Raw genomic sequence first — 27,581 nt, 5'->3', positions numbered from 1 at the left:
GATTACAAGAGATTCATGTTCATCAATCATAACATTTTATCAAATGTTAAATGTATCAAATGTCAAAGGGAAGACCAACAGATTAGATTATTTTCCAAACTGTTTAAAAAAGTTGTATTACAAGGGTGTACGTACTAGTACGCCGCTTGGTCAGTTGGGCGCAGGGCAAGCGAATGACGGTTCACCCTGCTGCTGCTGAATCACCAGGCAGCGTTAAATACTATTTCCCACAGCTATAGTCACCTAGTTATATAAGATCTCTATGTTTATCTACCCAGGTAATAGTTATTTTCTTGTTCCTTTGTTCTTTAGTCTGTTTATTTAAGATAGATTATTAAGCTTTATCAAAAATTGGGTAACATTACTACTGTGCCTTATAATAATACAAGAATTATCACAAGTAGTATACTCAAAACACAGAGAACTCAATCTAATATATGTAGGATGCGACTTTTGGGCCTAAGCAGGGTGTCTCTTAGGCCCGAGGCTCCAAAAGGAATCACTCCTAGTGAACTCAGATTGTATTATTCCTTTCATTCAAGATACTACTAAGATATGATGTAAAATACTAACAATTCACAAATGAATATCAAAAATTCCTATGTATACGTATTCCTGGGCCATTATATTGAAAGATTACAAGCTTAACTACTTGCTGAATACTCCACGCCAATGCGGCAGCCCCAGGACTGCTCTACGCCTATTGGCGTGAACGGCCGTCTATGGGGCTAGCAGGAGATCGCGCGCATCTCCTGCTTGGAAGGTGGAGTAGAGCTCCGCCTTCAGTCTCCGAGCGGCGATCGCCGCTCGGGAGACTGTTAGACGGCGAAACCGCCATCTAATTACTTTGTACAGCTCTGCGATCTGCAGCAGCGCTGTACTGGGGACAGCCTTATGACAAGGCTGTCCCCCTCCATTACCGTGGAAGTGATCTGTTGTCATAGGCTGAAACTTATGATTGGCTGGCTGGTGGGGGGAGGAAGGAGGGGGGAATTAAAAAAAAAAAAAGATATTTAGAGTAAAAATAATAAAATAAATATTTATAAAAAAAAAACACACTGGGGGAGCGATCAGACCCCACCAACAGAGATCTCTGTTGGTGAGGAGAAAAGAGGGGGGGAAATCACTTGTGTGCTGAGTTGTACGCCCCTGCAGCTTGGCCTTGAAGCTGCAGTGGCCAATCTTAAGAAAAAGTGCCTGGTCTTTAGGGGGTGTTAATACTGCGGTCCTCAAGTGGTTACATGTATAAGATTGTACTATGATTTTTGTCAGAAACATCTGATATTCATGCTTGTTCAGGGTCTATGGCTAAAAGATTATGCCTAGTACACACCATACAATTTTCTGTAAGATTTTCTGTAATTAGATTATTTTCTGTAAAGTACTGGTGGAGACTGGTCATTATCTCTGGTGCATTGCCTTCTGGTTATCTCCTTCTCAGTAGAACAATGCCTAATTGCTAGGCAGATAGATAATTTCCAACATGTTGGAAATTATCTATCTGGCAGGTAAATCTAACAGGAAATCTTACAAAAAAATTGTATGGTGTGTACTAGGCAAAAAAAGAGACAGTGGATCAGCAGGACAGCCCAGCAATGTGAATTGTCTAAACAGGGGTGCCAAACTCAAATACAAAGTGGACCGACACAGAGACCAAGTCGCAGGATACCACATTGTCTAGTGGCCTCCTCCCTCCCTTATAAATGTCTGTAGTGTCTAATTGCCCCCCCCCCCCCCATATACAGTTCCCTAGTGTTTAATGCCTTCTCCCTCCCCTATACAGTTGACTGGTGTCTAGGGCCCCTCTCTCTCCTCTACACAGTTCCCTGGTTTCTAGTGCTTTCCTCCTCCCTCCCCCACATGGCTCCCCAAGGGATCTAGGGCTTCACCTCAAATACCATGAGCTGGAGTTTGACATATTTGATATGTATAGTGTAAAAGAGATATTGGTTCGCACCCTTGTGAGAAAAAGGTGAGTGTGCTAGGGTCAAAAAATTATATACAATACTGTATAGAGAGAACAGAGGCCCTGGATCAAGCACCACTCAAAACTCCATTATGACAATTAACACATGATCTTTATTACACATGATCAGTCGCAAAGGAATTCACCTAACAATAACTCTAAAAACCATAATAAAACATCCCATAAAATCTCCATGCTGATTAATATTGCTTGCCATATCAATGTATCATTAATTTAGAAAAAGCAGGACAGCAGCTTCTGGGTAGAAGCCGCTGTCTGTAAGAACCCGGGTTCAGTATTGCAGTGCTATTTATATGAGACAATTTTGTAGTGCTATAACTTTAAGAGACACACCTCATGATAAAACTAGTGGTGAACATTAGCAAGAAATTATATATATATATATAACTATTACCAACAACATATATAAAAATGGTCCACTCTGTGGACAAAGTGCCATATAGTGCAAAAATACCTGAAATGATGAAAATACATATATCACACAAACATGAATAAATGTGCAAATAGCTCCTAATAGGATATGACAGTGCAGCAGCCCACAACAAAGTGCATAGATGAAATGTGTAATAGGGCAATACTTAGCCAAGTTCAGGTGGAGGCAAGCGTGCAGCAGGAGAGACGGAGGATCCCCTCAAAGCTACCCCACTAGTTACGCGGGCGCAACCCCGCTTTCTCAAGGAGAGGAGGAACCGTGTTTGCACGCCGAGACCCGGCGTTTAAATGGAGGTTGGAAGGTGCGCGCGTGGTCCGTGACGTCACCGGAAGCGACGTCACGGACAGGAAGAAGGAAGAACCAGTCTGTTCAGACTGGATGCCTCGCTGGAGCGCACGGAAGGTAATCGTATACTATGCCACCAGGAAGGGAAGAGTAAGAGGAGGAGAAACGAACGTGACAAAGAATAGTGATCCATAGTTAAATTTATAAACAATATATGATCAATCCACTATTTATCTAATGCCAATATTAATAATAATTACATACTTTGAGCACATTAAAAAGAGGGACCTTAACAGAAGGAACACATATTTAGCATAACAGTGTCCATTAAAGGGGAACTCCAACCCCTCATATAAAGGGTCCAACATCTCATTTTGGAGCATGTGCGGCAAATCCTGATTGTCCTGCTACAAGGTAGCAACTATTTTCCAGGTATCCAATGGCACTCCACCTCCATTAACCGCCCCAAAAGTCCAAAGCATCCCATATGGAGAGTTCATAGAGTCCAAACTATGGCCAAATGGTCCATCCAAGCATGTTGCTGTTAGGTTAAGGTCCATAATCATTCCTTACAAGGGGCTGAAAGTAGAGGCAGTACCAATGAACAGGGTCCATCAGGCAAACCACACATTGCTCCATACTTTGTCTCTCGATATACATAAGGCCAATCAAGGTGCTTATTGTCCCCCCACACAGAATCACCACAATATCCCCTACATGTGAGGAGAAAAAACAAAAGTAAGATACAGGTAATAGCTGTTACATTTAATCATAAGACAGAATAACAAAAAGGCTACCACAGGTACAATCAGCACATCATCCTGATTAGCCCAAGAAACCCGACCAATCTATTTCCTCATTTATACCACGTGGGGACATGGAATTTAATTGATATATCCATCTAGCCTCTCGTTTGAGAAGGATTCTGGATATATCTCCACCCCTTATGCCCATACTAATTTGCTCGATCCCACAAATTCTAGTTCCCGCATAGGAGCCACCATGAGAATCATAATAGTGTGCTGCCACTGAGGTAAGACTATTCCCCTCCTCTAGGTCCCTTTTAGCCAACCTAATATTAGAAAAATGTTTTTGTATCCTTGATTTCAACATGTTTTTTGTTTGCCCTACATAAATTTTATTACAGGGGCAGATGATGGCGTAAACCACTCCTTTGCTTTTGCAATTAATGTATTTCCAGATTTTATAGGTATTTTTCCTCCCAGTATCTTGTATTTCCATACAGGGGCGCATATACTCACATATATTGCAATTACCGCAGGGGTAGCTTCCATTAATTCTCCCCAATGTGCGTTGTCCTGCAGATCTATAGTGGCTAGAACAAAGCTTATCCTTCAAGGTGGGGCATCTTCTTGCTGTTATGGAGGGGTGTGAACTGATATGTTTTGCAATATCCATATCTGAGCACAAGATAGGCCAGTTTCTATTCAATATTTTATAGATGTCCTTCCACTGATTGTTATAAGTTGTACTGAGTCTTACCATAGGCATAGTCGTTTGTTTCTTGGTATGAAGAAGTGTTGGTCGTTCCGATGATATTGCTTTTTCATAGGCCTTGGATATGATTTTTCGGGGGTACCCTCTTTCTCGAAACCTTTCTGTCATTGTATGAGCCTGTGTAACAAAATCAGATTGATTAGAGCAAATCCGTCGTAACCTAAGAAATTGACCAGTAGGTATATTATTTTTCAAAGACCTGGTGTGAGCACTATTATAATGCAAAAGTGCATTCACTGCTGTATCTTTGCGAAAAAGGTCCGTGCTCAAATGTCCATCCAAGGAAAGTCTAATTTTCAGGTCCAAAAAGTCCACATCTGTTGACGAGACAGTTTTGGTCAGCAAGATATTCATTTCGTTAGCATTTAGGAGCTCTATAAACTGATCGCACAGATCCCTGGGCCCCCCCCAGAGCATAAAGATATCATCTATGAACCTATACCACCCCAAAATATAGGGGTGGTATAGGTTCATAGATGATATCTTTATGCTCTGGGGGGGGGGGGGGGCCAGGGATCTGTGCGATCAGTTTATAGAGCTCCTAAATGCTAACGAAATGAATATCTTGCTGACCAAAACTGTCTCGTCAACAGATGTGGACTTTTTGGACCTGAAAATTAGACTTTCCTTGGATGGACATTTGAGCACGGACCTTTTTCGCAAAGATACAGCAGTGAATGCACTTTTGCATTATAATAGTGCTCACACCAGGTCTTTGAAAAATAATATACCTACTGGTCAATTTCTTAGGTTACGACGGATTTGCTCTAATCAATCTGATTTTGTTACACAGGCTCATACAATGACAGAAAGGTTTCGAGAAAGAGGGTACCCCCGAAAAATCATATCCAAGGCCTATGAAAAAGCAAAATCATCGGAACGACCAACACTTCTTCATACCAAGAAACAAACGACTATGCCTATGGTAAGACTCAGTACAACTTATAACAATCAGTGGAAGGACATCTATAAAATATTGAATAGAAACTGGCCTATCTTGTGCTCAGATATGGATATTGCAAAACATATCAGTTCACACCCCTCCATAACAGCAAGAAGATGCCCCACCTTGAAGGATAAGCTTTGTTCTAGCCACTATAGATCTGCAGGACAACGCACATTGGGGAGAATTAATGGAAGCTACCCCTGCGGTAATTGCAATATATGTGAGTATATGCGCCCCTGTATGGAAATACAAGATACTGGGAGGAAAAATACCTATAAAATCTGGAAATACATTAATTGCAAAAGCAAAGGAGTGGTTTACGCCATCATCTGCCCCTGTAATAAAATTTATGTAGGGCAAACAAAAAACATGTTGAAATCAAGGATACAAAAACATTTTTCTAATATTAGGTTGGCTAAAAGGGACCTAGAGGAGGGGAATAGTCTTACCTCAGTGGCAGCACACTATTATGATTCTCATGGTGGCTCCTATGCGGGAACTAGAATTTGTGGGATCGAGCAAATTAGTATGGGCATAAGGGGTGGAGATATATCCAGAATCCTTCTCAAACGAGAGGCTAGATGGATATATCAATTAAATTCCATGTCCCCACGTGGTATAAATGAGGAAATAGATTGGTCGGGTTTCTTGGGCTAATCAGGATGATGTGCTGATTGTACCTGTGGTAGCCTTTTTGTTATTCTGTCTTATGATTAAATGTAACAGCTATTACCTGTATCTTACTTTTGTTTTTTCTCCTCACATGTAGGGGATATTGTGGTGATTCTGTGTGGGGGGACAATAAGCACCTTGATTGGCCTTATGTATATCGAGAGACAAAGTATGGAGCAATGTGTGGTTTGCCTGATGGACCCTGTTCATTGGTACTGCCTCTACTTTCAGCCCCTTGTAAGGAATGATTATGGACCTTAACCTAACAGCAACATGCTTGGATGGACCATTTGGCCATAGTTTGGACTCTATGAACTCTCCATATGGGATGCTTTGGACTTTTGGGGCGGTTAATGGAGGTGGAGTGCCATTGGATACCTGGAAAATAGTTGCTACCTTGTAGCAGGACAATCAGGATTTGCCGCACATGCTCCAAAATGAGATGTTGGACCCTTTATATGAGGGGTTGGAGTTCCCCTTTAATGGACACTGTTATGCTAAATATGTGTTCCTTCTGTTAAGGTCCCTCTTTTTAATGTGCTCAAAGTATGTAATTATTATTAATATTGGCATTAGATAAATAGTGGATTGATCATATATTGTTTATAAATTTAACTATGGATCACTATTCTTTGTCACGTTCGTTTCTCCTCCTCTTACTCTTCCCTTCCTGGTGGCATAGTATACGATTACCTTCCGTGCGCTCCAGCGAGGCATCCAGTCTGAACAGACTGGTTCTTCCTTCTTCCTGTCCGTGACGTCGCTTCCGGTGACGTCACGGACCACGCGCGCACCTTCCAACCTCTATTTAAACGCCGGGTCTCGGCGTGCAAACACGGTTCCTCCTCTCCTTGAGAAAGCGGGGTTGCGCCCGCGTAACTAGTGGGGTAGCTTTGAGGGGATCCTCCGTCTCTCCTGCTGCACGCTTGCCTCCACCTGAACTTGGCTAAGTATTGCCCTATTACACATTTCATCTATGCACTTTCTTGTGGGCTGCTGCACTGTCATAGCCTATTAGGAGCTATTTGCACATTTATTCATGTTTGTGTGATATATGTATTTTCATCATTTCAGGTATTTTTGCACTATATGGCACTTTGTCCACAGAGTGGACCATTTTTATATATGTTGTTGGTAATAGTTATATATATATATAATTTCTTGCTAATGTTCACCACTAGTTTTATCATGAGGTGTGTCTCTTAAAGTTATAGCACTACAAAATTGTCTCATATAAATAGCACTGCAATACTGAACCCGGGTTCTTACAGACAGCGGCTTCTACCCAGAAGCTGCTGTCCTGCTTTTTCTAAATTAATGATACATTGATATGGCAAGCAATATTAATCAGCATGGAGATTTTATGGGATGTTTTATTATGGTTTTTAGAGTTATTGTTAGGTGAATTCCTTTGCGACTGATCATGTGTAATAAAGATCATGTGTTAATCGTCATAATGGAGTTTTGAGTGGTGCTTGATCCAGGGCCTCTGTTCTCTCTATACAGTATTGTATATTTGATATGTATGGTTTAAAAGGAACTAAATATGTCAGCCTTCGTGTGTCTTTCACCTCAGGTTCCTTTTAAAAAATCTATATGTGGCTGGCCAGCAAGCAAGCCACAAAACAAAACAAAAACAACAAAAAACAATAATGAACTATGGATTTCTACTTGAAGATTAAATAGAAAATATTATGGTATTCAAATGAAAGCATACATTTCACTCACATACTACTTCCAGATTGGTATAACATTATGAAACAAATGCTTATTAAAAGTTGATTAATTTATTTGGAAATAGGCCAACTTGTGAAGATGAAACAAATAAGAGTCCTACAGTTCAAGACCAATTTCTGGTGTACCAAACAAAAGCAGCAATCACGTCATGGTCGTACTGCGCGCAGTCCCTGCTGCCACAAGAAATTACTTTCTCGCTGCTAACCATTCTCCTGCAGGTTGGCACAGAACACATTTTCCTCTTCATCTTACCTGGAACTCTGAAATGAGTAATTGATTTTTCACCATGACGTGATGACGTGCAATTTAGGGTTTTGTATGTTTACACCGTTTCTCTCTCTGCAGTAGTGTTCTCTCTTATTTTTCATAACATTGTCCCATCACAAAGCACAGTGGTGGCAAAGGCAAACAACTACCTTCCCAGACAGTTTTATATCATCTTCAATTTCCAATGGCAAAAAAGATGAAAACAAATGAGGTCCTTTTCATACTTTCTATATCTCAATCACAAAAAGGCCTGTTCTGATCATACTCCACTCAATGTGCTACAGTATTTAAAGTAGCATAAGGCTTTGTGTCACAGAAGCTACAGGTCTCAAATACTCCACACACAAAGATTGTCTGTCACATTTTACAATGAAGGAACAACTGCTCTGAAGCAAGCAGCACCTGACTTCTATATGGTTGCAGGTAAGGCCTCTCTGATCAATTATAGGCAGAGACTGTGCTAATTCCTTCTCCAGCACAAATACCCAGGAGCTGAAAACTGAATGCAAAAGAGACATTAATTGCACATATTGCAACACATGTTACCAGGGACGTCGCATGCAGGCTGCCTCATATCCTCACCCAGACCTCCCTGTCTCTCTCTCTCTCTCTCTATCTCTCTCTGAGAGAGTCAGTGGTGTATCTAGAGGGGTGCAGGCGTGACTCTTGTCATGGGCACCACAATGCTATGTGCGGCATACCTGCCCCCACAGTGTACCACCATGCCTGCCATCGTGCTGCACCACCATGCCTGCCCCGATGCCTCCCTGTCACTTAGACCTCAGATCAGCAGCGAGCAAAGAGAGGGAGCTGAGGGACGCACAGTGACTGCAGACATGGTGCATTACATATGCAGAAGTGACGTCATTACTCACTTCCCGCATGTGAAGTGTGCTGTGCCAGTACTGTGCGCCCTCTCTCTCTCTCTCTCCGATTGCTGGTGATCTGAGGTATGTTTGTAATGAAGTCTACTGACACCAATGTAATGCCCTAATGGGATAAAGGAGAGATGCTACCTATACTAAGCGGAGCTTAAGGGGGATGGTGGGGGGGGGGGGGGGGCTAGGGATACCTCTCACTACCTACTTGGGGGAGGGGGGCAACTTATACTGGGCACTACTGGGTACCTATACTGGAGGGACACCCCTGTCCAAATGTTGGGGGCACCTTTGGCTATATAATACTGGGGAGCACATCTGGCAACCTATTGGTGGGGTGGGGAGGTGCAATTTCAGTGTTTGCCATGGGCGATATATTGCCCAGACACGTCCCGGTCTCGCGTTATCCCACCTTAGCACATTCTGGGCCATATGCAATTCACTTTTTCACCTGTGTTTTCTCTCAGGTGATATTTTCACAACTTGTTAATGAAGTGCATTTTACACGACCAGCAAGCAAACAAATACTCAATATAATTTTGCCAGTACTTTTTCACTTCCTTTTTGTACTTTTTCCATTGCAAAGTGCTAAAAAGCTATGTTAAATTGAAGATGAAAAATGATCTCCTAGGAGAAAAAGTGAATTGCATATGGCCCCTGTGTCTCAAAATAAGCCATTAGACCAGGGGCGTAACTAGAAATCAATGGGCCTCCCTGTAAAACTTTGGATGGGGCCTCCTTCCACCAAACACCCCCCCCCCCCCCACACCAGAACCAATGTTATTCAATTGGCTAGTGCATACATCTTTGTCTTCAAAATGTTGTATGATTCCTTATCCGTGGTTGACCATATGCAGTCATTAGAACAAATGTGCAGAGAGCAGAAAGTTTTATCTCTCCTTGCCCTTAGTTGTCAGTCTCTCAGGATGGGGCCCCCTGTGGCTTCTGGCCCCCCTGCGGCTGCATCCCTTGCAGGGTCTATTGTTACACCCCTGCATTTACCCTTACCTGCAGCTACTGTATATATATACGTCAGGTGCTACTTGGTTTACAGTACTTGCTCTTTTTCTCCCAATATATTGGTATAGTTTGCCTTCCATTTATATGCAAAAGTTTAAACTACATATGATCCCTTGGGTGACCATTCCGGGAATGAAATTGTACAGACACATCTCTAACCTTGAGGTTAGAAATGTGACCTTTTGTTGTGAAGCGGGGTGGAGAAATGATGATCAGCATACAACAGAGTGGCTTTCATCGGTCAGGGGTTTGAAGTAATGTTTTTATAGGTTGTGCTCGGGCACCGGGGGATATTAAAGAGACTCAGAGGTGAGTCATATCACCGTTTTTTTACTTATCCGGGGCTCCCTCCAGCCCCATAAGCATGGATGTGTCCCTTGCCGTCCTCCTTAGCGCCTCCATTAAGCCAAAATCTTCCCTGGTAAGCAGCTAGGTGACATCAGCGGAGGGCCTTCTGTGCATGCGCGGACCTTCTGATGGCTGACGTCACTCAGTCAGACTGAGCCCAACTGAGCTGTGTACCGGGTGTTGACTGCGGCTCAACTGAGGATTCTATGAGGACTGCGGGAGGACGGCGAGGGACACATCCATGCTTATGAGGCTAGAGGAAACCATGGGTAAGTGAAAAAAAACGGCGATATGACTCAGCTCTGATTGTCTTTAAGGAAGGACGAATCTTTAGCGACTCCAAATGCCTGAGCAGGATCGATCAGTGGCCGTTGTACACACAGAACGGTCGTCGGCAATAGCCGTGAGAATAGGTCATGGTAAAAACTGTTTGGATTGTGAAGTGAATGGATATGTTAAAAAGAAAAAAAAAACAGGACAGGGAACTTGAGTAACCCCTCATCTTCCCTCCCCCACCCTGCAGATTTTTGGTACTGTCAGCATCCTTACAGCTCCAGTTCTACAACTACAGCCCCAGGGGCGTTTCTAGCCTTTTTGTTACTCCAGGCAAGAAGTCCTGGTCCCCCCCCCCCCCCATCCCCCGAAAAAAATAAAATAAATAACATACACAAACATACTAAAGAATATAAACCATGTGCCGTGTAGGGTGGATGCATAATACAGGGAATGCCTGAAACACAAATAACCCGCCAATTGTGTCGCATTTCGTTGCTCCTTCGCTTCCTGCACTCCCTCAGCCTATTAAATAAATGCAGAGTATAGCGCAGAAGAAGCTGTGCTCTCACATCTCTGCTGGAGTCCAGTGCTGTGCTGTGCTTCCGCCTGTCCACTCAACACTCGTCCTAGTGCCCAGCATCTCCAACCACATGTAGCGCGGCGGGGGCGTACCTAGAAATCCCCGGGCCCCCCTGCAAAAAAAAAATCTGGGCCCCTTCCCAGGGCCCGCTCAGGGATTTTTGGGGGCAGGAGGGGTCGCAGCATAAGAGAAGAGTGTGGCAGATCGGTGGGGAGGGGGGAAATTCCCCCCCCTCCCTCACCTCGGGCTCTCCTCTCAGCACTCCCCCTCCTGAAATCATTAGTGGCAGCGGGCAGGCAGCAGCAGCAGCGGTGACGGCAGAATGATACATTACCTCCTTCTCGCTGGAGGACTTCCGTTCTCTAAGAGCAACTTCCTGTTTACACAGGATGTTGCAAGAAGCTCTTAGAACGGAAGTCCTCCAGCGAGAAGGAGGTAATGTATCATCCTGCCGCCACCGCTGCTGCCTGCCCGCTGCCACCAATGATTTCAAGAGGAGAAGCGCTGAGAGAAGAGCCCGAGGTGAGGGAGGGGGAGGGGGGAATTTCCCCGCTCCCCACCGATCTGCCACACTCTCCTCTTATGCTGCGACCCCTCCTGCCCCCAAAAATCCCTGAGCGGGCCCTAGAGGTGCCCCCCCCCCCCGCGACGGCAGGGGTCGCATCCCCTATTGGTACGCCAGTGTAGCGCGGTTACACTCTACATGAGCAGAGTGAGGTGTCGGCACTAGAGGGAGCAGGATGGTCGCACAGGCACAGCACTGGACTCCAGAGGGGAGGTTAGAGCGCAGCTTCTGCTGCACTATACACTACCTTTACACACTGGATTGTGTAGGTGAGGAGGTGGTGGGACTAAGCAGTAGAGATTAATAATTAAGGGGGTGGGGGGAGGGAGGAATCACTCACAGCTCTCTGGACCCACATGACAGCAGCAGATCCGGGAGAGTTACCATCATGTAAATCTGAATCATGTAATTCACACAACAAACTCTAGGGTGCAACTGCGCTCTTCACTGGCATATTAGATTATCTTTCTCTGCTGCTGACACACAGACTGAAGAGCTGAATGTGGATGCATCCCACCTAATAATTATTATTCATTGCTTTCTTTTCTGGCCATTCCTCCTCTTGTCATACTGCTGCCATACTAGAGGCAAGTTTATCTTGTCAGAGGTGTGTGTGTGTGCCTGTCTGTTTGTGTGTGTGTGTGTGTGTGTGTGTGTGTGTGTGTGTGTCTATCTTTGTGTGTATGTGTCTGTCTGTCTGTCAGTCTGTCTGTGTGTGTGTCTCTGTGTGTAAAGTCTGTGTGTCTGGGTAGTTTGTGTGTTTCTGTGTGTGTGAAAGAATGTGCACACCGCAGCACCCAGCAATGGTAAAAGTAAAAAAGGGCGCAGGAGGCTAGTGGACAAATCGGGCGCCGCCCTTCACTCCCATAATAAATATCGTTTAATGGGCGCCCAACAGGAAAAGAGGGCGCCGGAGAAAAATAACGTTTTAAAAGCGGCGCCCGGAGACTTTTAATGTTTTATAACTGCTTCTCATGATTACACATTATTTAATGATTTATACATTTTTTCAGATTATTTTTAATCGAAAAACTGCAATATTTTTAAAACATTTTTAAACGAAAAACAGTAAAAAATGTTTGTTTGTTTTTTACATTATTTTTAAACGAAAAACACAATATTTTTTTGAAACGTTATTAATGCTTATCACAGGGGGGTCTTAGGTTTAGGCACCACCAGGGGGGTCTTAGGTTTAGGCACCACCAGGGGGTCTTAGGTTTAGGCACCACCAGGGGGGTCTTAGGTTTAGGCACCACCAGGGGGGTTTTAGGTTTAGGCACCACCAGGGGGGGTCTTAGGTTTAGGCACCACCAGGGGGGTCTTAGGTTTAGGCACCACCAGGGGGGTCTTAGGTGTAGGCACCACAAGGGGGTCTAGGGGTTAGGGGTAGGTACAGGGAGGGTTACTTACTATTTTTTTTAAACGTTATTATACGTTTCACTTTTTAAATGGAAGATTAATGTTTTCACAATTGCAGATTTCATGCACATTATTTAATGATTTATAACTTTATAAAACATTATTTTTAAACGAAATATAGTACATTATATTTTTAAACGTTATCCATGTTTATCGTTTAAAACCCTGTGCCCTTTTTTCCCAGCGCCCCTTTTTTAACGTACGCCCCAGCAATCATGTGTCAGAGGAGCACACTGATACTCTGCAAGGGTACTGAGGGGCACTATCAATTGGGGGGAGACTTGGAGGCCCATCAGCCAGCTCTGGTACCCTAAGCAATTGTCCAGGATGCGCATATTGAATCGCTTTGCACCTATGGAAGCGACAGCCCCAGTATTTCTCTGTTCCGCCCCATCAACTAAATTTCCATTAGAGATGTTGCGAACCTCCGATTTTCGGTTCGCGAACCGGGTTCGCGAACTTCCGCAGAAGGTTCGGTTCGCGGAAAAATTCGCGAACCGCAATAGACTTCAATGGGGAGGCGAACTTTGAAAAATAGAAAAAATTATGCTGGCCACAAAAGTGATGGAAAAGATGTTTCAAAGGGTCTAACACCTGGAGGGGGGCATGGCGGAGTGGGATACATGCCAAAAGTCCCAGTGAAAAATCTGGATGTGACGCAAAGCAGCGTTTTAAGGGCAGAAATCACATTGAATGCTAAATTGCAGGCCTAACGTGCTTTCAAACATCTTGCATGTGTATACATCAAACAGGGAGTGCAATTAGAGTACTGCTTCACACTGACACACCAAACTCACTGTGTAACGCACCGCAAACAGCTGTTTGTGTAGTGACGGTCATGCTGGACTACTGCGCAACATGGCGTGATTGCTCTTCCTCACTCAGTGATGTCGGGTAATGTGTGACTTCCTTCTCAACTTTCCATGGCATTGTTAAAAAGTTTACGTTTTGTTTTTAATTTACATTTTCTACTTGCTGTGTACTTGTTCAGTACCGCTACAATGAGAATCCTGTGGAGGCGGGCAAGTCTGCCATTGTGACCCCGGGTAATGGCCGGGGAATGAGAGGTTTGAATCCGGTGTGGAGCCTGAGCAACGGCTACCACTACACATCCAAGAAGGGCAGCGGGCAGGCATGCACGCCCGCCCGCCCGCCCCGAGGTAGTGACCAAAAATAACAATACAGGAGGAGGACTTTCGAGGCCCTGCTGTGTATTTGAAATGAATGTACTTTAAATCCTTTAACGAGAACCAGTTATGGCGGGCAAAGATGACACCACATTCCTTTCACGAGAATCATATGGAGGCGGGCAAGTCTGTCATTTGTGACCCCGGGTAATGGCCGGGGAATGAGGGATGGAATCCGGTGTGGAGCCTGAGAAACGGCTACCACTACACATCCAAGGAGGGCAGCAGGTAGGCATGCACGCCTGCCCTGAGGTAGTGACCAAAAATAACAATACAGGAGGCGGACTTTCGAGGCCCTGCTGTGTATTTGAAATGAATGTACTTTAAATCCTTTAACGAGAACCAGTTATGGCGGGCAAAGATGACACCACATTCCTTTCACGAGAATCATATGGAGGCGGGCAAGTCCGTCATTTGTGACCCCGGGTAATGGCCGGGGATGAGGGATGGAATCCGGTGTGGAGCCTGAGAAACGGCTACCACTACACATCCAAGGAGGGCAGCAGGTAGGCATGCACGCCCGCCCTGAGGTAGTGACCAAAAATAACAATACAGGAGGCGGACTTTCGAGGCCCTGCTGTGTATTTGAAATGAATTAACTTTAAATCCTTTAACGGGAATCCGTTATGGAGGGCAAGTCTGCCATTGTCACCGCGGGGAATGAAGGTTGGATTGCGGCCCGAAGTAGGAGCCTGCTGAGACCCATGCTGTAGCTGCCCTGACCGTGCTTTGCAGACCAGGCATCTGTGGTCAGATGGACCCTTGAGCCAGCGGAAGACAAACCAAGTCGAAAGCATTTGCCAAGAATGTTTTACGGAGGGCAAGTTTTTTTGCCCTTTTTTTTAAATTTTTTGAAAATGATAGATGGTTGTATTTTTAAATTGTTTGAAAGTTTAGATGGTTGTATTTTTAAATTGTTTGAAAGTTTAGATGGTTGTATTTTTAAATTGTTTGAAAGTTTAGATGGTTGTATTTTTAAATTGTTTAAAAGTGTATCCATTCTTCCTCCCCCAGCCACGAACAATACCATGGGAACGTGGAGCAGCAGAAGCCCCCTGTGACGGCTGCCACGGTTGTTCTCCGCTGCTTGTCTTTTGAGGGGTGCTTCTTTTCCTCAGGTGTTCTTGCCATAGCTGTTTGTGCCTTCTCTCCAGGTGCCTTCGTAAAGCACTTGTCCCTACGTGACAGTTGGCCTTTCCACGGCTCAATTTTTGCTGGCAGAGACAACAGATGGCTTTGCTCCGGTCTGAGACACACACGTGAAAAAATTTCCAAACCGCTGAGCCCCCCTGGGGTGATGGCGCTACGGTGGCATCAGCAGCAGCTGACGTTGAAGGGCATGTGTGCTCCCTGGCCATAGCTGGCGATACATGGCACCGGACACTGCCCCCAGCTGTTTCTGAGGACGAGCTCCCTCTGCTTCTATCATGGAGTCGTCTCCTCCTACTCCTCTCTGACTCCTCCTCTGAACTGTCCCCCTGGTCATCTCCTCTACCGGGAACATATGTGGTATCCGTATAATCGTCATCATAATCCTCCTGGCCAGCTGCGCTTTCCTCAGACACCTCCTCAAGTGCACCAACTTCAGGTGGTCCACCATCATCCCCATCCACACACGTTACGTCCATACTATCGCCACCTAACTCAGACGTATGAGGTGGTGTACCTGCGCCTTCTTGTTGTTGTTGCAGTAGTGGCTGGGAATCAGTGATTTCACCACCACCACCAAATAACTCCTGCGAAGTGTCAAATGCAGCGGATGTGGTGCTTGTTGTAGCGCTGGTGGCTGCGGGAGATGAGGTGTTCTGTGTTAAATACTCAATCACCTCCTCACGATTTTGGGAAGTGATGGCACGTGCCTTCTTCTGAGCACTGTATTTTGGGGCAGGTCCGCATGAAATCACAGCAACACCACCTCGCACAGCCACAGACCTGCCGGTGCCTGGTGGCCTTCCTCTGGGTCTGCCTCTACCTCTTCCTCTACCTGGTTTGTCCATTTTGTCCATCTCGGGGGTATGCTAGCTACATGCAGTGAGGTGGGTTCTCACTCAACACAACAGGTAGTTAGATGCAGTGAGGTGGCCAGGTGGGTTCACACTCAACACAACAGGTAGTTAGATGCAGTGAGCTGGGTTCACTCAACAGTAAAGGTACTTAAGATGCAGTGAGGTGGGTTCTCACTCAACACAACAGGTAGTTAGATGCAGTGAGGTGGCCAGGTGGGTTCACACTCAACACAACAGGTAATTAGATGCAGTGAGCTGGGTTCACTCAACAGTAAAGGTACTTAAGATGCAGTGAGGTGGGTTCTCACTCAACACAACAGGTAGTTAGATGCAGTGAGGTGGCCAGGTGGGTTCACACTCAACACAACAGGTAATTAGATGCAGTGAGCTGGGTTCACTCAACACAAGGCTAGGTATATGCAGTGATGAGGTGGGTTAAGTAAACACAACAGGTACTGGGTAGTTAGATGCAGTGAGCTGGGTTCACTCAACAGTAAAGGTACTTAAGATGCAGTGAGGTGGGTTCTCACTCAACACAACAGGTAGTTAGATGCAGTGAGGTGGCCAGGTGGGTTCACACTCAACACAACAGGTAGTTAGATGCAGTGAGCTGGGTTCACTCAACAGTAAAGGTACTTAAGATGCAGTGAGGTGGGTTCTCACTCAACACAACAGGTAGTTAGATGCAGTGAGGTGGCCAGGTGGGTTCACACTCAACACAACAGGTAGTTAGATGCAGTGAGCTGGGTTCACTCAACACAACGCTAGGTATATGCAGTGATGATGTGGGTTAAGTAAACACAACAGGTACTGGGTAGTTAGATGCAGTGAGCTGGGTTCACTGAACAGTATACAGTAAAGGTACTTAAGATGCAGTGAGGTGGGTTCTCACTCAACACAACAGGTAGTTAGATGCAGTGAGCTGGGTTCACTCAACACAACGCTAGGTATACGCAGTGATGAGGTGGGTTAAGTAAACACAACAGGTACTGGGGTATATGCAGTACTGGGTAGTACAATGTGCAGCTCCCTGTCACACACACAGGCAGTCAGTCACTGAATGTGCTGGGCTGCTGGCAGTGGCACACACACTATCAATTAGCAAGGCTGTGCATGCAACAAAAGTGTCAGAAAAAAAAATGTACAGGTTGAGCTCTGAAAAGAGCTGTTGCTGGGTGCTTTAAAAGCAATATTAATCAGTCAGGAACAAGCAAAGCAGCCTAGAACCTAACTAATCTGTCCCTAAGAGAAAAAGTCTGCAGCAGCTGTCCCTTTCCTCTCTCTAGCAGGCACACGAGTGACTGTAATGGCCGCCGGAGGCTGCCTTATATAAGGGGGGGTGGGGCTCCAGGGCTTACTGTAGCCTGAATGGCTACAATGTGCCTGCTGACTGTGATGCAGAGGGTCAAAGTTGACCCTCATAGTGCATTATGGGGCGAATCGAACTTCCGGAAAAGTTCGCCTGGCGCAGGCGAACGCGAACCCCCAATGTTCGCCTGGAACCGTTCGCCGGCGAACCGTTCGGTACACCTCTAATTTCCATGCCATCCGGCTGGAAAAAAATTCTAGGTCCACTGTCGGGTGTAGTGAAATTTGATAACACAATTGTGACCATCAAACACAGGCTTCCAAATCAATCACTAGAACAGCTGATCACAAGCTCCTCCTCAAGGAAAATGTCTGCACAATAAACTGACTATCCCTACTGATCGTTCTCAATTCACACGTTTGCTTGAAAAAAAAAATCTATTTTCTAGTGCAGAATATAGCAGCAGTTGCTGTGCATGGTTTTGTTCCAGGCTAGTATTTTTTAGCATTATTATATTTTTGTCTATTCGTACATAGATTAAGCCCTCCACACACAGTCAGCAATATGTAAATATGGAGCGCTGTAAAGCACATGTTTTAGCTGAGAGGACAAAGCATGCTTCTGCAAAGACTGCACAAAAACGTCAAACTAGCTACTGAATAAGCTCAATGAAAATAAAATGCCTTGTAAACATATGTACACACATTTTTTAATTAACTGTTTTACTATAGGGAGTCCTTAATTTTATTAACAAGCATTATAGCTCGGTGCATTGTTCCAGCAGTGACTATGCTTGACATGTGCACTGGTGGTCAGTGGCAAAGCTAGGCCCCAGTGCGAGTTTTACATTGGGTACCCCCCCCCCCCCCCCAGCACTCTATACATAACAAATGGATACGGTGCACCAAAACCTGCCAAGGACAACAGTGTCAGAGGTGCAGGAAGGGGATGGGGAACAGCTTGTTAATTATTATTATTATCATTTAAAGCATCTACAGAAGTTATTATTACCAGCACGGGACCAATAAAGAGCAAATACTGTGGTTGAGGGAGGGTCCTACGGGGCTCCTCTGGCCCAAGCACCCCGATGCTGCCGAGACCTCTGCAACCACTATTGCTACGACACTGCTGGTGGTAGATTCAATCACTAATTACTGATAACTTATGTGTCCTCAAGGCTGTGGCGGGGAGGGTGTGGCCTTCCTCTTTGGTCTTTTGTTATTCGGTTGCTTTACATCCCAAAGAACTCCTAGTACACTGTAACCGCCACTATAGCAGGGAAAGCAAATCTATATTGTAAAAAAGGCACAACCACGTATGTCAATATGAAGAACATGAAACTGGGGTCCTCAAAGTAGATGAGGCAGGAGATTTTGATAAGAGTAGACCAATAACTGGATTAGTATGTCCATTTTGTATGTCACAGCACTGTATTGTAGCACTAGCATTTCTAGGAGGATGTTTTCTGGCTTCTCAGTAAACAGCACCCACGTTTCATAAAAAGAGTGTGAGGGTAAAGCTAAAGAGAAACGGTAGTCAAAATAACAATTAAATTGCTTATTTTTATTACAATATTTATTTATAATTTAGTCAGTATTTGCGCATTGTGAAGTGTTTCCTCACACCGATTTACATTCTGAAATTTATTTCAAGCTGGTGATCTTGGCCGGATGCTAGTTTAGAGTTCTAAAGCCAGTAGAAAAGATCTCTTGTCTCCCAGAATGCTTGGGGGGGGGGGGGTTCCACATAATAAACAGTCTAGGCTAAGCCTAAGTGGAAGGGCTGTGTTACATACCAATAAACAGCAATATATAACTATTTGCTGTTGAAACCAGAAAAAAATACCATTCTATATGCCGTTACAGTTCCTCTTTAAAGAGGAGCTGTTAGGTATAAGGTCTCAGAGAAAATAAACACATATATCAGTAGCTAAATATTGGCTGTACTTACATTACATATGCATTTCACTGTCCACGTTTGTACTTCACAGAATTTTTATATAGTATTTGCAGAGAATGATGCTCCTGACAGCTCATGGCAGGTTCCATGTTTGTCTGTCTCCTATGAAGCCAATTGTGTTGTCATATCCTCCCTGCTTCCTGATGATTCCACTCACAAGAAAACTCATAATGAATAACACTACTGTGCAGTGAATATTAATTAGCCATGTGGCTAGGAACAGGAGCGGACTCCTGCAGTGTACTCTGCCCGGAGATTTATCAGTGCTGTGAGCTCGGACTGCTTTACATGCTGTTGTAACTTGAGCCTGCAACTTCTCACTAGCAGCCGAGGGGAGGGCCCCAGAATGCTTTGCTGTATGGTATGCGGCCTCTCGTCCTTTTTAAGGGCTTGGGAGTACAGAGCCTTGCTGTCAGCACACATCAAAAGTAAGAGAGATTTTTAACTTCAGTATTGCCTTTTTGGCTTCCTTCTAAACTGTTTAACACAGGAGAATAGAGGTTTAAATTAGCTTTTGCAGCCTGACAGTTACTCTTTAACCACTTCACCTCACCACTAAGGGTTTTTTCCCCTTATGGACCAGAGCAATTTTCATCACTCCCTCACTATTTACATAGTTAAGAAAAGGTGGGGGGAAAGGCTGCATGTTCCTAAACACATGCTGCAATTGAATGGTTAATCGCACAGGCATACACCGCCTCTGCTAGACTGAAAAATGCATGCCCTGCATCCAAGACAAGTGCTAACATTTATTAAACTAGGAGGAACTTTAGCTTCCAATATGGTTTGCCTGCAAAGTATATTATACTAGACACTTGCGCCACGGTGAGGCAAACCTCCGGGCAAGTGACCTAACCTAAATTTAAAACCTTGGGAGCAGCTAAGCAAAAAAAAATGTGTAACTTACATTTGGTTGAACAGCGAGGAGAACGCCAGCGCATACCACTAAGTCTGCATCCGAAATGACCACCAGCTCAGTGTGCAGCACCTAAATAGATTTTCTGCACACTTTGCATTCAATTCAGATGCAAATCATATGCAAATCTTCTACTACTTATTATGCAAACAGGAAACTCTGGAGGAGGGGTTGGGAGCAGCTAACCTGACCATTACATAGTTACAAAGTTAAGAAAAGGTGGGGGGAAAGGCTGTGCGTCCCTAAACACATGCTGCAATTGAATGGTTAATCGCACAGGCATACACTGCCTCTGCTAGACTGAAAAATGCATGCCCTGCATCCAAGACAAGTGCTAACATTTATTAAACTAGGAGGAACTTTAGCTTCCAATATGGTTTGCATGCAAAGTATAGCCCCAGCCCCTCCTCCTGAGTTTCCTGTTTGCATAATAAGTAGTAGCAGATTTGCATATGATTTGCATCTGAATTGAATGCAAAGTGTGCAGAAAATCTATTTAGGTGCTGCACACTGAGCTGGTGGTCATTTCGGATGCAGCCTTAGTGGTATGCGCTGGCGTTCTCCTCGCTGATCACTATTTACATGCCCATATTTTAACAAAAATAACAGTAATATACCCTCTTGATATACATATTATAAAAGTTCAGTCCCTAAGGTAACTATTTATGCATTTTATCTTTATTGTCACTTATTTTATTTTATTTTTTTATGCAAAATTTTAATTTGGGAATTTATGGGAGAGTGTGGGAGGTAAGGAATTAATTTTAAATTATGAGTATGTCTTTTTATTGAAATAAATGTATGTTGGTGTAACTTTACTATTTGGCCACAAGATGTCCTCACACAATTTCTTCCTGCCGTGTATTCAAACAAGAAGTAATGCGTGTAAGTGTAACTTCGCTTGTTACCAGGACCACAGGCATCTCATTGATGCCGGCGATCATTGACACGAGGGACTTAAATCAATTCCCATTCATTGATCTCCCCTCTAACGATTGGCAGCGAGAACGCGCACGGGAGCGAGTGGTGGCAAATAAGTACACCCCGAGACGGGAACAGTCTTCCCGTGGGGCTTAGATATACTGCCGCAAACTGCGGCTAGTGGTTAAAGTAAATGTCAAGTGACTACAAAAAAAGGTCAGATACTTACTTATGGACAGGAGAGGTTTCGGATCCTATGGAGCCTTCCCTGTCTTCTCTAGCTACCCTCATTCCAGTTTTGTCACGCTAGTTGTGTGTATATGACCAATTGGTTGAATTCATATCCGTGAGCCCTTTGGAAGCTTTCCAAGCACTTGCGCATGCGCAGTACGGATCTGCCCATCTTTGGGAGCACTCAGGGACACAAGTGCTTCCGAAGCCTCCTAAGGCGCCAATTTAAATGGAGGTGACGGTGCTGGAATGAGGGGGGAACAAGAGAGGACAGAGAAGGCTCTATAGGATCCAGAGGCTTCCCTGTCCATAGGGAAGTATCTGACTTTTTCTTTTGTCACTTGACATTACTTTAAGAGGTGCCTGACTCTTCTACTGACCACATATGCTATTGCTCCGTTGTTATTGCCTGATGAAGCAGGATCAAACCTGCGAAACGCGTTGCATATTTGGAGTTCATAAATAAAATATATTGACTGTCTTTACTACAGTCGTTGTGTGTCTACTTGGAGGAGGTAAGTCCACCACTACCTCCTCTATTTACCAAGAATTTGGTTTTTAAGCTCATTTAGCTTCCTTTTAGCGCCTCTGTTCTCCTGCATAATATGTGCTCCCTGCATTTGCCATTAGCATGAATTTCCTCGGGGTACTTCGGCTTCTTCCCACATCCCAAAAACCAACAGATATGTTAAATGTCCCTTGACTTATGGTAGAGACACATGGTACAGTAGGGATTAGATTGTGAGCTCCTCTGAATGACAGCTAATAACAAAAGTGTTGTAACGCTCTGCAGGCAACATCAGCGATCACTAAACCCCCCACCCCAAAAAAAAAGATAATTAATCCAATGTTTTGAGGACTGTATGTACACAAACAAAGAGCTAAATACCCCATAATGGGGTGGTTGCCATGGATGCAAACTAACACCAATAATTAAGAAAAGCATCCATATAGGAAATAGTGCAAAATAACCTGACGTGGTACAAAAATAGTAAAGTGTATTAGGGGAATATGTCCAAAAAAGTCTCATAAAAACAATTAAAATACAATAAAGTATGTGGGGATACAATGGCGTCAGTACATCCACTGATACAATATCATGATATATTGTATCAGTGGATGTACTGAAGCTATTGTAAGCTAGTAAATTAACTATTCTACTTTGCAAACAACTAAAATCTATTTCTATTAAGCAGCTACGTATTTAAAGAACATACCCGTCGTATTCCTGGAGTTCACATTCTTTAAGCAATGTTAATGCATGTCCTGCATATTTAGTTTCTACAGGGAAAGAAAACAACATGACATTGAACACTTCTAATAGGTTTTGAGCAGATGTCACTATATATATATATATATATATATATGATGGTTGAGTTTGCATCTTGATCTTAATAAAATATCTACAATAAAATACTGAGTGATTTAAGGACTTACAATAAAATGTAAACACATATTTACATACCATATATGACAAACTTAATTACTCTATTACATGACAGATCAAAACTTGCTTATAGAAAATATAGTGATTTATTTTTCATGTTTTTGATTAGTTCCCTATATGGTTTCCTTCTGGGTCCTGCTGGGTCCCCTATAGTAGAATAGAGCCAATAATCCTTACCTGCAGGTTTGACTGGCAAGCATTGTACATTCAAGTGTTTAGGCGTTAAATTAGCCAAACAGCTAAGACTTTGATCTGCAGATGGCAGGTCAGCAAGTACCCATAGCTTGCCCACCAGTGAGAATTCCTAGTTGATGCAGGTTTACGCAAATTCAGCATGCAAATTTATGCAGCTTAAGGCTGTATTCACAGTGGGACATTGCGGTTTAATGCAACGTTAAAGTGAACCTCCGGACTAAAAATCTACTCAGCAGAACTGAAAAGGCTTGGTGTTTCTTTAACAGTTTCACAGCATCAGAACTTTGTTTTTTTTACCAAAGCATCATTTTTAGCTGCATTTTTAGCTAAGCTCCGCCCCATCAAAGAAATCTGCCCGGGCGGTTTTTCCCAGATGCATGATGGGATTTCCTATGTTTTCATTCATGTTGCCTAGCAACTGGGAGGGGTGATCAGCACACAGGACAGTTGGAACTGTGTCTCATGCTCCCTGTCACCTTTCAACCAAAACGATGGCTGCCATCATGAAATCAAACATTTGCCTGTTCATTTAAAACAGGGCGGGTAAGGGTGGGATTATATTACCTATCTATTTTAATTAACATAACTAATGTAACTTAATGACAGTATGTTTGTTTAGGCTGGAGCGCCTCTTTAAAGTCGCAACGTGTCTGCGTTAAGAGGTAAAGCACTGCAAGCAGTGAGTTACCACAACGCAACATTTTTTAATGCGACTTTAACGTCACACTGTGAACGGCCCATAGTATTAGCATTGCAGTGCAGTAAACTGCGTTATAAGACTTTATAATGTGCGACCATAATGTGCCACTGTGAATGCGACCTAAAATGGACCAATGGACAGAACTATTTGCATCTCATTGACCATCACTAACAGTGAATATTGTTGAGCAGGTATTTTTCAGGAAAGTTTAACAGCTGGGAGCAAATTAAAAATGATGATTGTCAGCTTAAGTGATTTTTTTTATTTATTAAATCATATGTGTAATCTATTCTAAAGAGTTACATAATATATACCTAGCCTAAAGCCTGGTACACACATCAAATTTTGATTGACCAATCACTGACCCATTTTATCCCCTCCATGTACCATGAGGTCCAACAGATTTTAAATGCTATGAAAAGATTGCATAGGTAAGTTCCCGTACTAAATAGAAAAGAAAAAAATGGCCAATAACTTTCCAATCAAAATTGGATACGTGTATGCACCCTAAGACCGGTAAACATGCAGTCTTCACCAGCTTCAAATGTATTTTTTTTTTGGGGGGGGGGGGGGAGGCACAATGGCTGGCTGGTGGGTCTGGCCCTATCCTGTTCAGTGTATGCTGCTGGAGCCTGTAAACAGTTACCTGTTTGTTTTTGAGCGGGTGCGGGTGCACTCAGAAGGGGCACAGTGATTCCCAGGGGGGGCCAGTGCCCCAGCATAGCGCCGCCCATGTTCACCAGCAATACACAACCCAGTGTGACTGGCTTTGCTCTTAAATGGGGATGATAGTTTGCTTGGATGAATGCCTTCACAAACGTGTTTGTATCAGAATGTGCTTGTTTGCAAGCTTTTTTCCTGTAATGTTCAACATGACCTTTCAAAGTTTCAACTAAGGTCAGCTGGTCCTGAAGAGGAGATAGAAATTTAGGTTGTAGTTACATTGGGATTTGCATATAAATGTGCACTCAAGACAAACATGCATTCACTTTGCGATTTGCCCACTTCAGAACAGAATCCTGCCTTTACTGTTTGTCTCACTATTTCATAAATCTGCACAAAGCAAGAAGTAAGATCTATTACATGCCTTTATATCCCTTCAGCTTTTTGGGTTTATATACGCTGACTAGGCCTGAACGATTTTAGGAAAAGATTGAATCGCACGATTTCTGTCAAAAATTGCGATTTCGATTCGATTCACGATTTTCTTCAAATCCAGCTTTAGCACTAAATTCACAATGTACACAGTAACATTTACAAACATGCAGTGACAGAAAATAACATCATACTATCAAATTGGTGGTATAATGTCACTGTGTCATGTTTGTAAACCTTACTGCATTATGTGAATTTAGGTGAGAGACTAGAGAAAAAAGGTGGAGATTAGGGAACGTGTGATCACAACGCGATTGCCGCAAGACTACTGGCAGTAGGCCCTAACACAACAGAACCACAATTTGGCTTATGAGATAGAATTTATTATGCATATTCTGTGTGCAGGGGCGTAGCAATAGGGGGTGCAGAGGTAGCGACCGCATCGGGGCCCTTGGGCCAGAGGGGCCCCGAAGGGCCCTCCCTTAACTACAGAAATAGCTCTATATTGGTCCTGTGCTCATAATAATCATTTCTGTAGATACTTTGAATAGTGGTAATCATTAACAAACTGTTCCCCATCCCCTTCTTGCACCTCTGACACTGTAGTTGCCATTGGCAGATTTTGGTGCGCCGTATAAATTGTTATGTATAGAGTGCTTGGGGGGCCCCATTGTAAAACTTGCATCGGGGCCCACAGCTCCTTAGCTACGCCACTGTCTGTGTGTATGCAAGATGATGTGTGCTTGGCAGTGTGGGCACTGTGCATGTGAGCTGATGTGACTGTGAGCTGGACTGTGTGATTAGAATATATATATATATATATATATATATATATATATATATATATATATATATATATATATATATATATATATTCTAATCACAAAGTCCAGCTCACAGTCATCTCAGCGCAAGCGCACACTGCCCACACTGCCAAGCACACATCATCTTGCATACACACAGAGTGGATGAGGTACATACAGGGTGTCAGCGTGATCTGTCTGATCTGATGTACAAACTCTTGCCTGACAGTACTGCCACCCGCCCAGCTGATGACGCGCTAGGCTAGGCGGAGGGAAACAGAGCGAGAGCCTGAGGGGGGAGTTTGCCGTCCGCCCAGCTGATGAGGTATTAGGCTGGGCGGAGCAAAAGTGTGTGGGCCTGCAGCAGCCGCCCACCCTCCCAGCCAATGACGTGCTAGGCAAGGCGGAGGGTGATGACGTGGGCGCCGGTGGAGGTGGCCACAAGGAAGGAGATAGTGAGAGCTGCTAAGTCGCCGCTACGGAGCGGCAAGCGGGAGATAGACTGCAGGGGGGGAAATCGTGAGAAATCGCCACGTTCGCGATCACGGAATCGTTGTTTCCGTGATCGCGATTTCGGTCTAAAAACGATAAATCGTTCAGGCCTAACGCTGACCATACGTCCCGCTTTACCCGGGACAGGTCCCAGATTCGGGGTCCCCTGTTCCAGGCTGCATGAGGTTTCGGGAAACGTCCCGCTTTTAGCTGCGAGACGTCCCGGCCTCGGGACTCTGGCCACCGCACCATTGCATGAACTGGCATGCAATGGTGCGGTGGCCAGAGTCCGGTCTAATAGACACCGGTCTAATAGACACCATGCCAGTTCATAGCCTGCAGTCCCACTCCAGCAGCCTGTGTAATGTTCGGCAGGCAGAGCAGGGCTACGGGAAGATGGCGTCTGAAGCCCTGTACTGGAGACTTTGTCTGCAGTACAGGGCTTCGGGCGCCATCTTCCCGTAGCCCTGCTCTGCCTGTCAGCGCGGGAGATTGGAGGTGGATTGTCTGAGGAGCTGCACGCCAGAGGCCGGCCGGGAGAGGAGACTTCTGTCAGGTGAGTAAATTATTTGTTTTTTGCTGAAATGTGTCCCAAATTGCGTTTATTTTCTGCTGAAATGTGTCCAAAATTGTGTTTGTTTTTTGCTGAAATGTGGCCCAAATTGTGTTTATTTTCTGCTGAAATGTGTCCCAAATTGCGTTGGGACATTGTGGTTTAATGCGACGTTAAAGTTGCAACGTGTGTCCCAAATTGCGTTGGGACATTGTGGTTTAATGCGACGTTAAAGTCGCAACGTGTCTGCGTTAAGAGGTCGCCTCGGGACTCTACTAAGACACCGTTCCAGTTCATAGCCCGCAGCCCCACTCCAGTTAGAGGTAACGCGATGCAGCAGTGCATTACCATAACACAACACGTTACCATGCAATGCTAACGTCGCACTGTGAACATCACATAGACTTTGTATTGCAGTGCGGTAAGCTGCGTTAAAAAAATGTATAGCTCAGCTCCGCAACGTCCCACTGTGAACCTAGCCTCAGGGAATATGGCTAAGTTAGTTAACCCTTTGCACAATCGGATACAAATGCTTTGATAGAAACCAATCATCCTGGAGCCACTGCTTCCCATACAGCTAAGTTACAAGCTTGGGTCTTAGTTACAAAACAATAAATTGTTTTGCATAGTCATGAGCCTGGATCTGTGTGTTTATTGCTTAAGGCCTGAGCAGGGCTGGCCTTAGGTTTCACAGCGCCCTGAGCGAAACCTGATTTTTGTGCCCCCCCCCCCCATCCTCTTCCCCCACATGCATATACACACACGCACGCATGTATACACACACACACACATGCCCATATGCAATTCCCCTTTTCTCCAGAGATATCTCCTAGAAC

At 44.3% G+C, this 27,581-nt stretch overlaps 1 protein-coding gene across 1 annotated transcript in view; it reads right to left on the bottom strand.

The window, feature by feature from the left end:
* The window catches only part of CERKL (ceramide kinase like), a 271,505-nt gene that overhangs the window by 85,792 nt on the left and 158,132 nt on the right, over positions 1–27,581 (bottom strand). Inside the window, exon 5 of the mRNA XM_068245419.1 lies at positions 22,678–22,741. Coding sequence (XP_068101520.1) covers positions 22,678–22,741 — 64 coding nt within the window. The remainder of the gene's footprint in view (positions 1–22,677; positions 22,742–27,581) is intronic.

The sequence above is a fragment of the Hyperolius riggenbachi genome, chromosome 7 (genome assembly GCF_040937935.1).
Source record: "Hyperolius riggenbachi isolate aHypRig1 chromosome 7, aHypRig1.pri, whole genome shotgun sequence".
Classification (NCBI taxonomy): domain Eukaryota; kingdom Metazoa; phylum Chordata; class Amphibia; order Anura; family Hyperoliidae; genus Hyperolius; species Hyperolius riggenbachi.
Note: the sequence above shows the minus strand (reverse complement) of the source record. Positions and strands in the feature narration are given on the sequence as shown.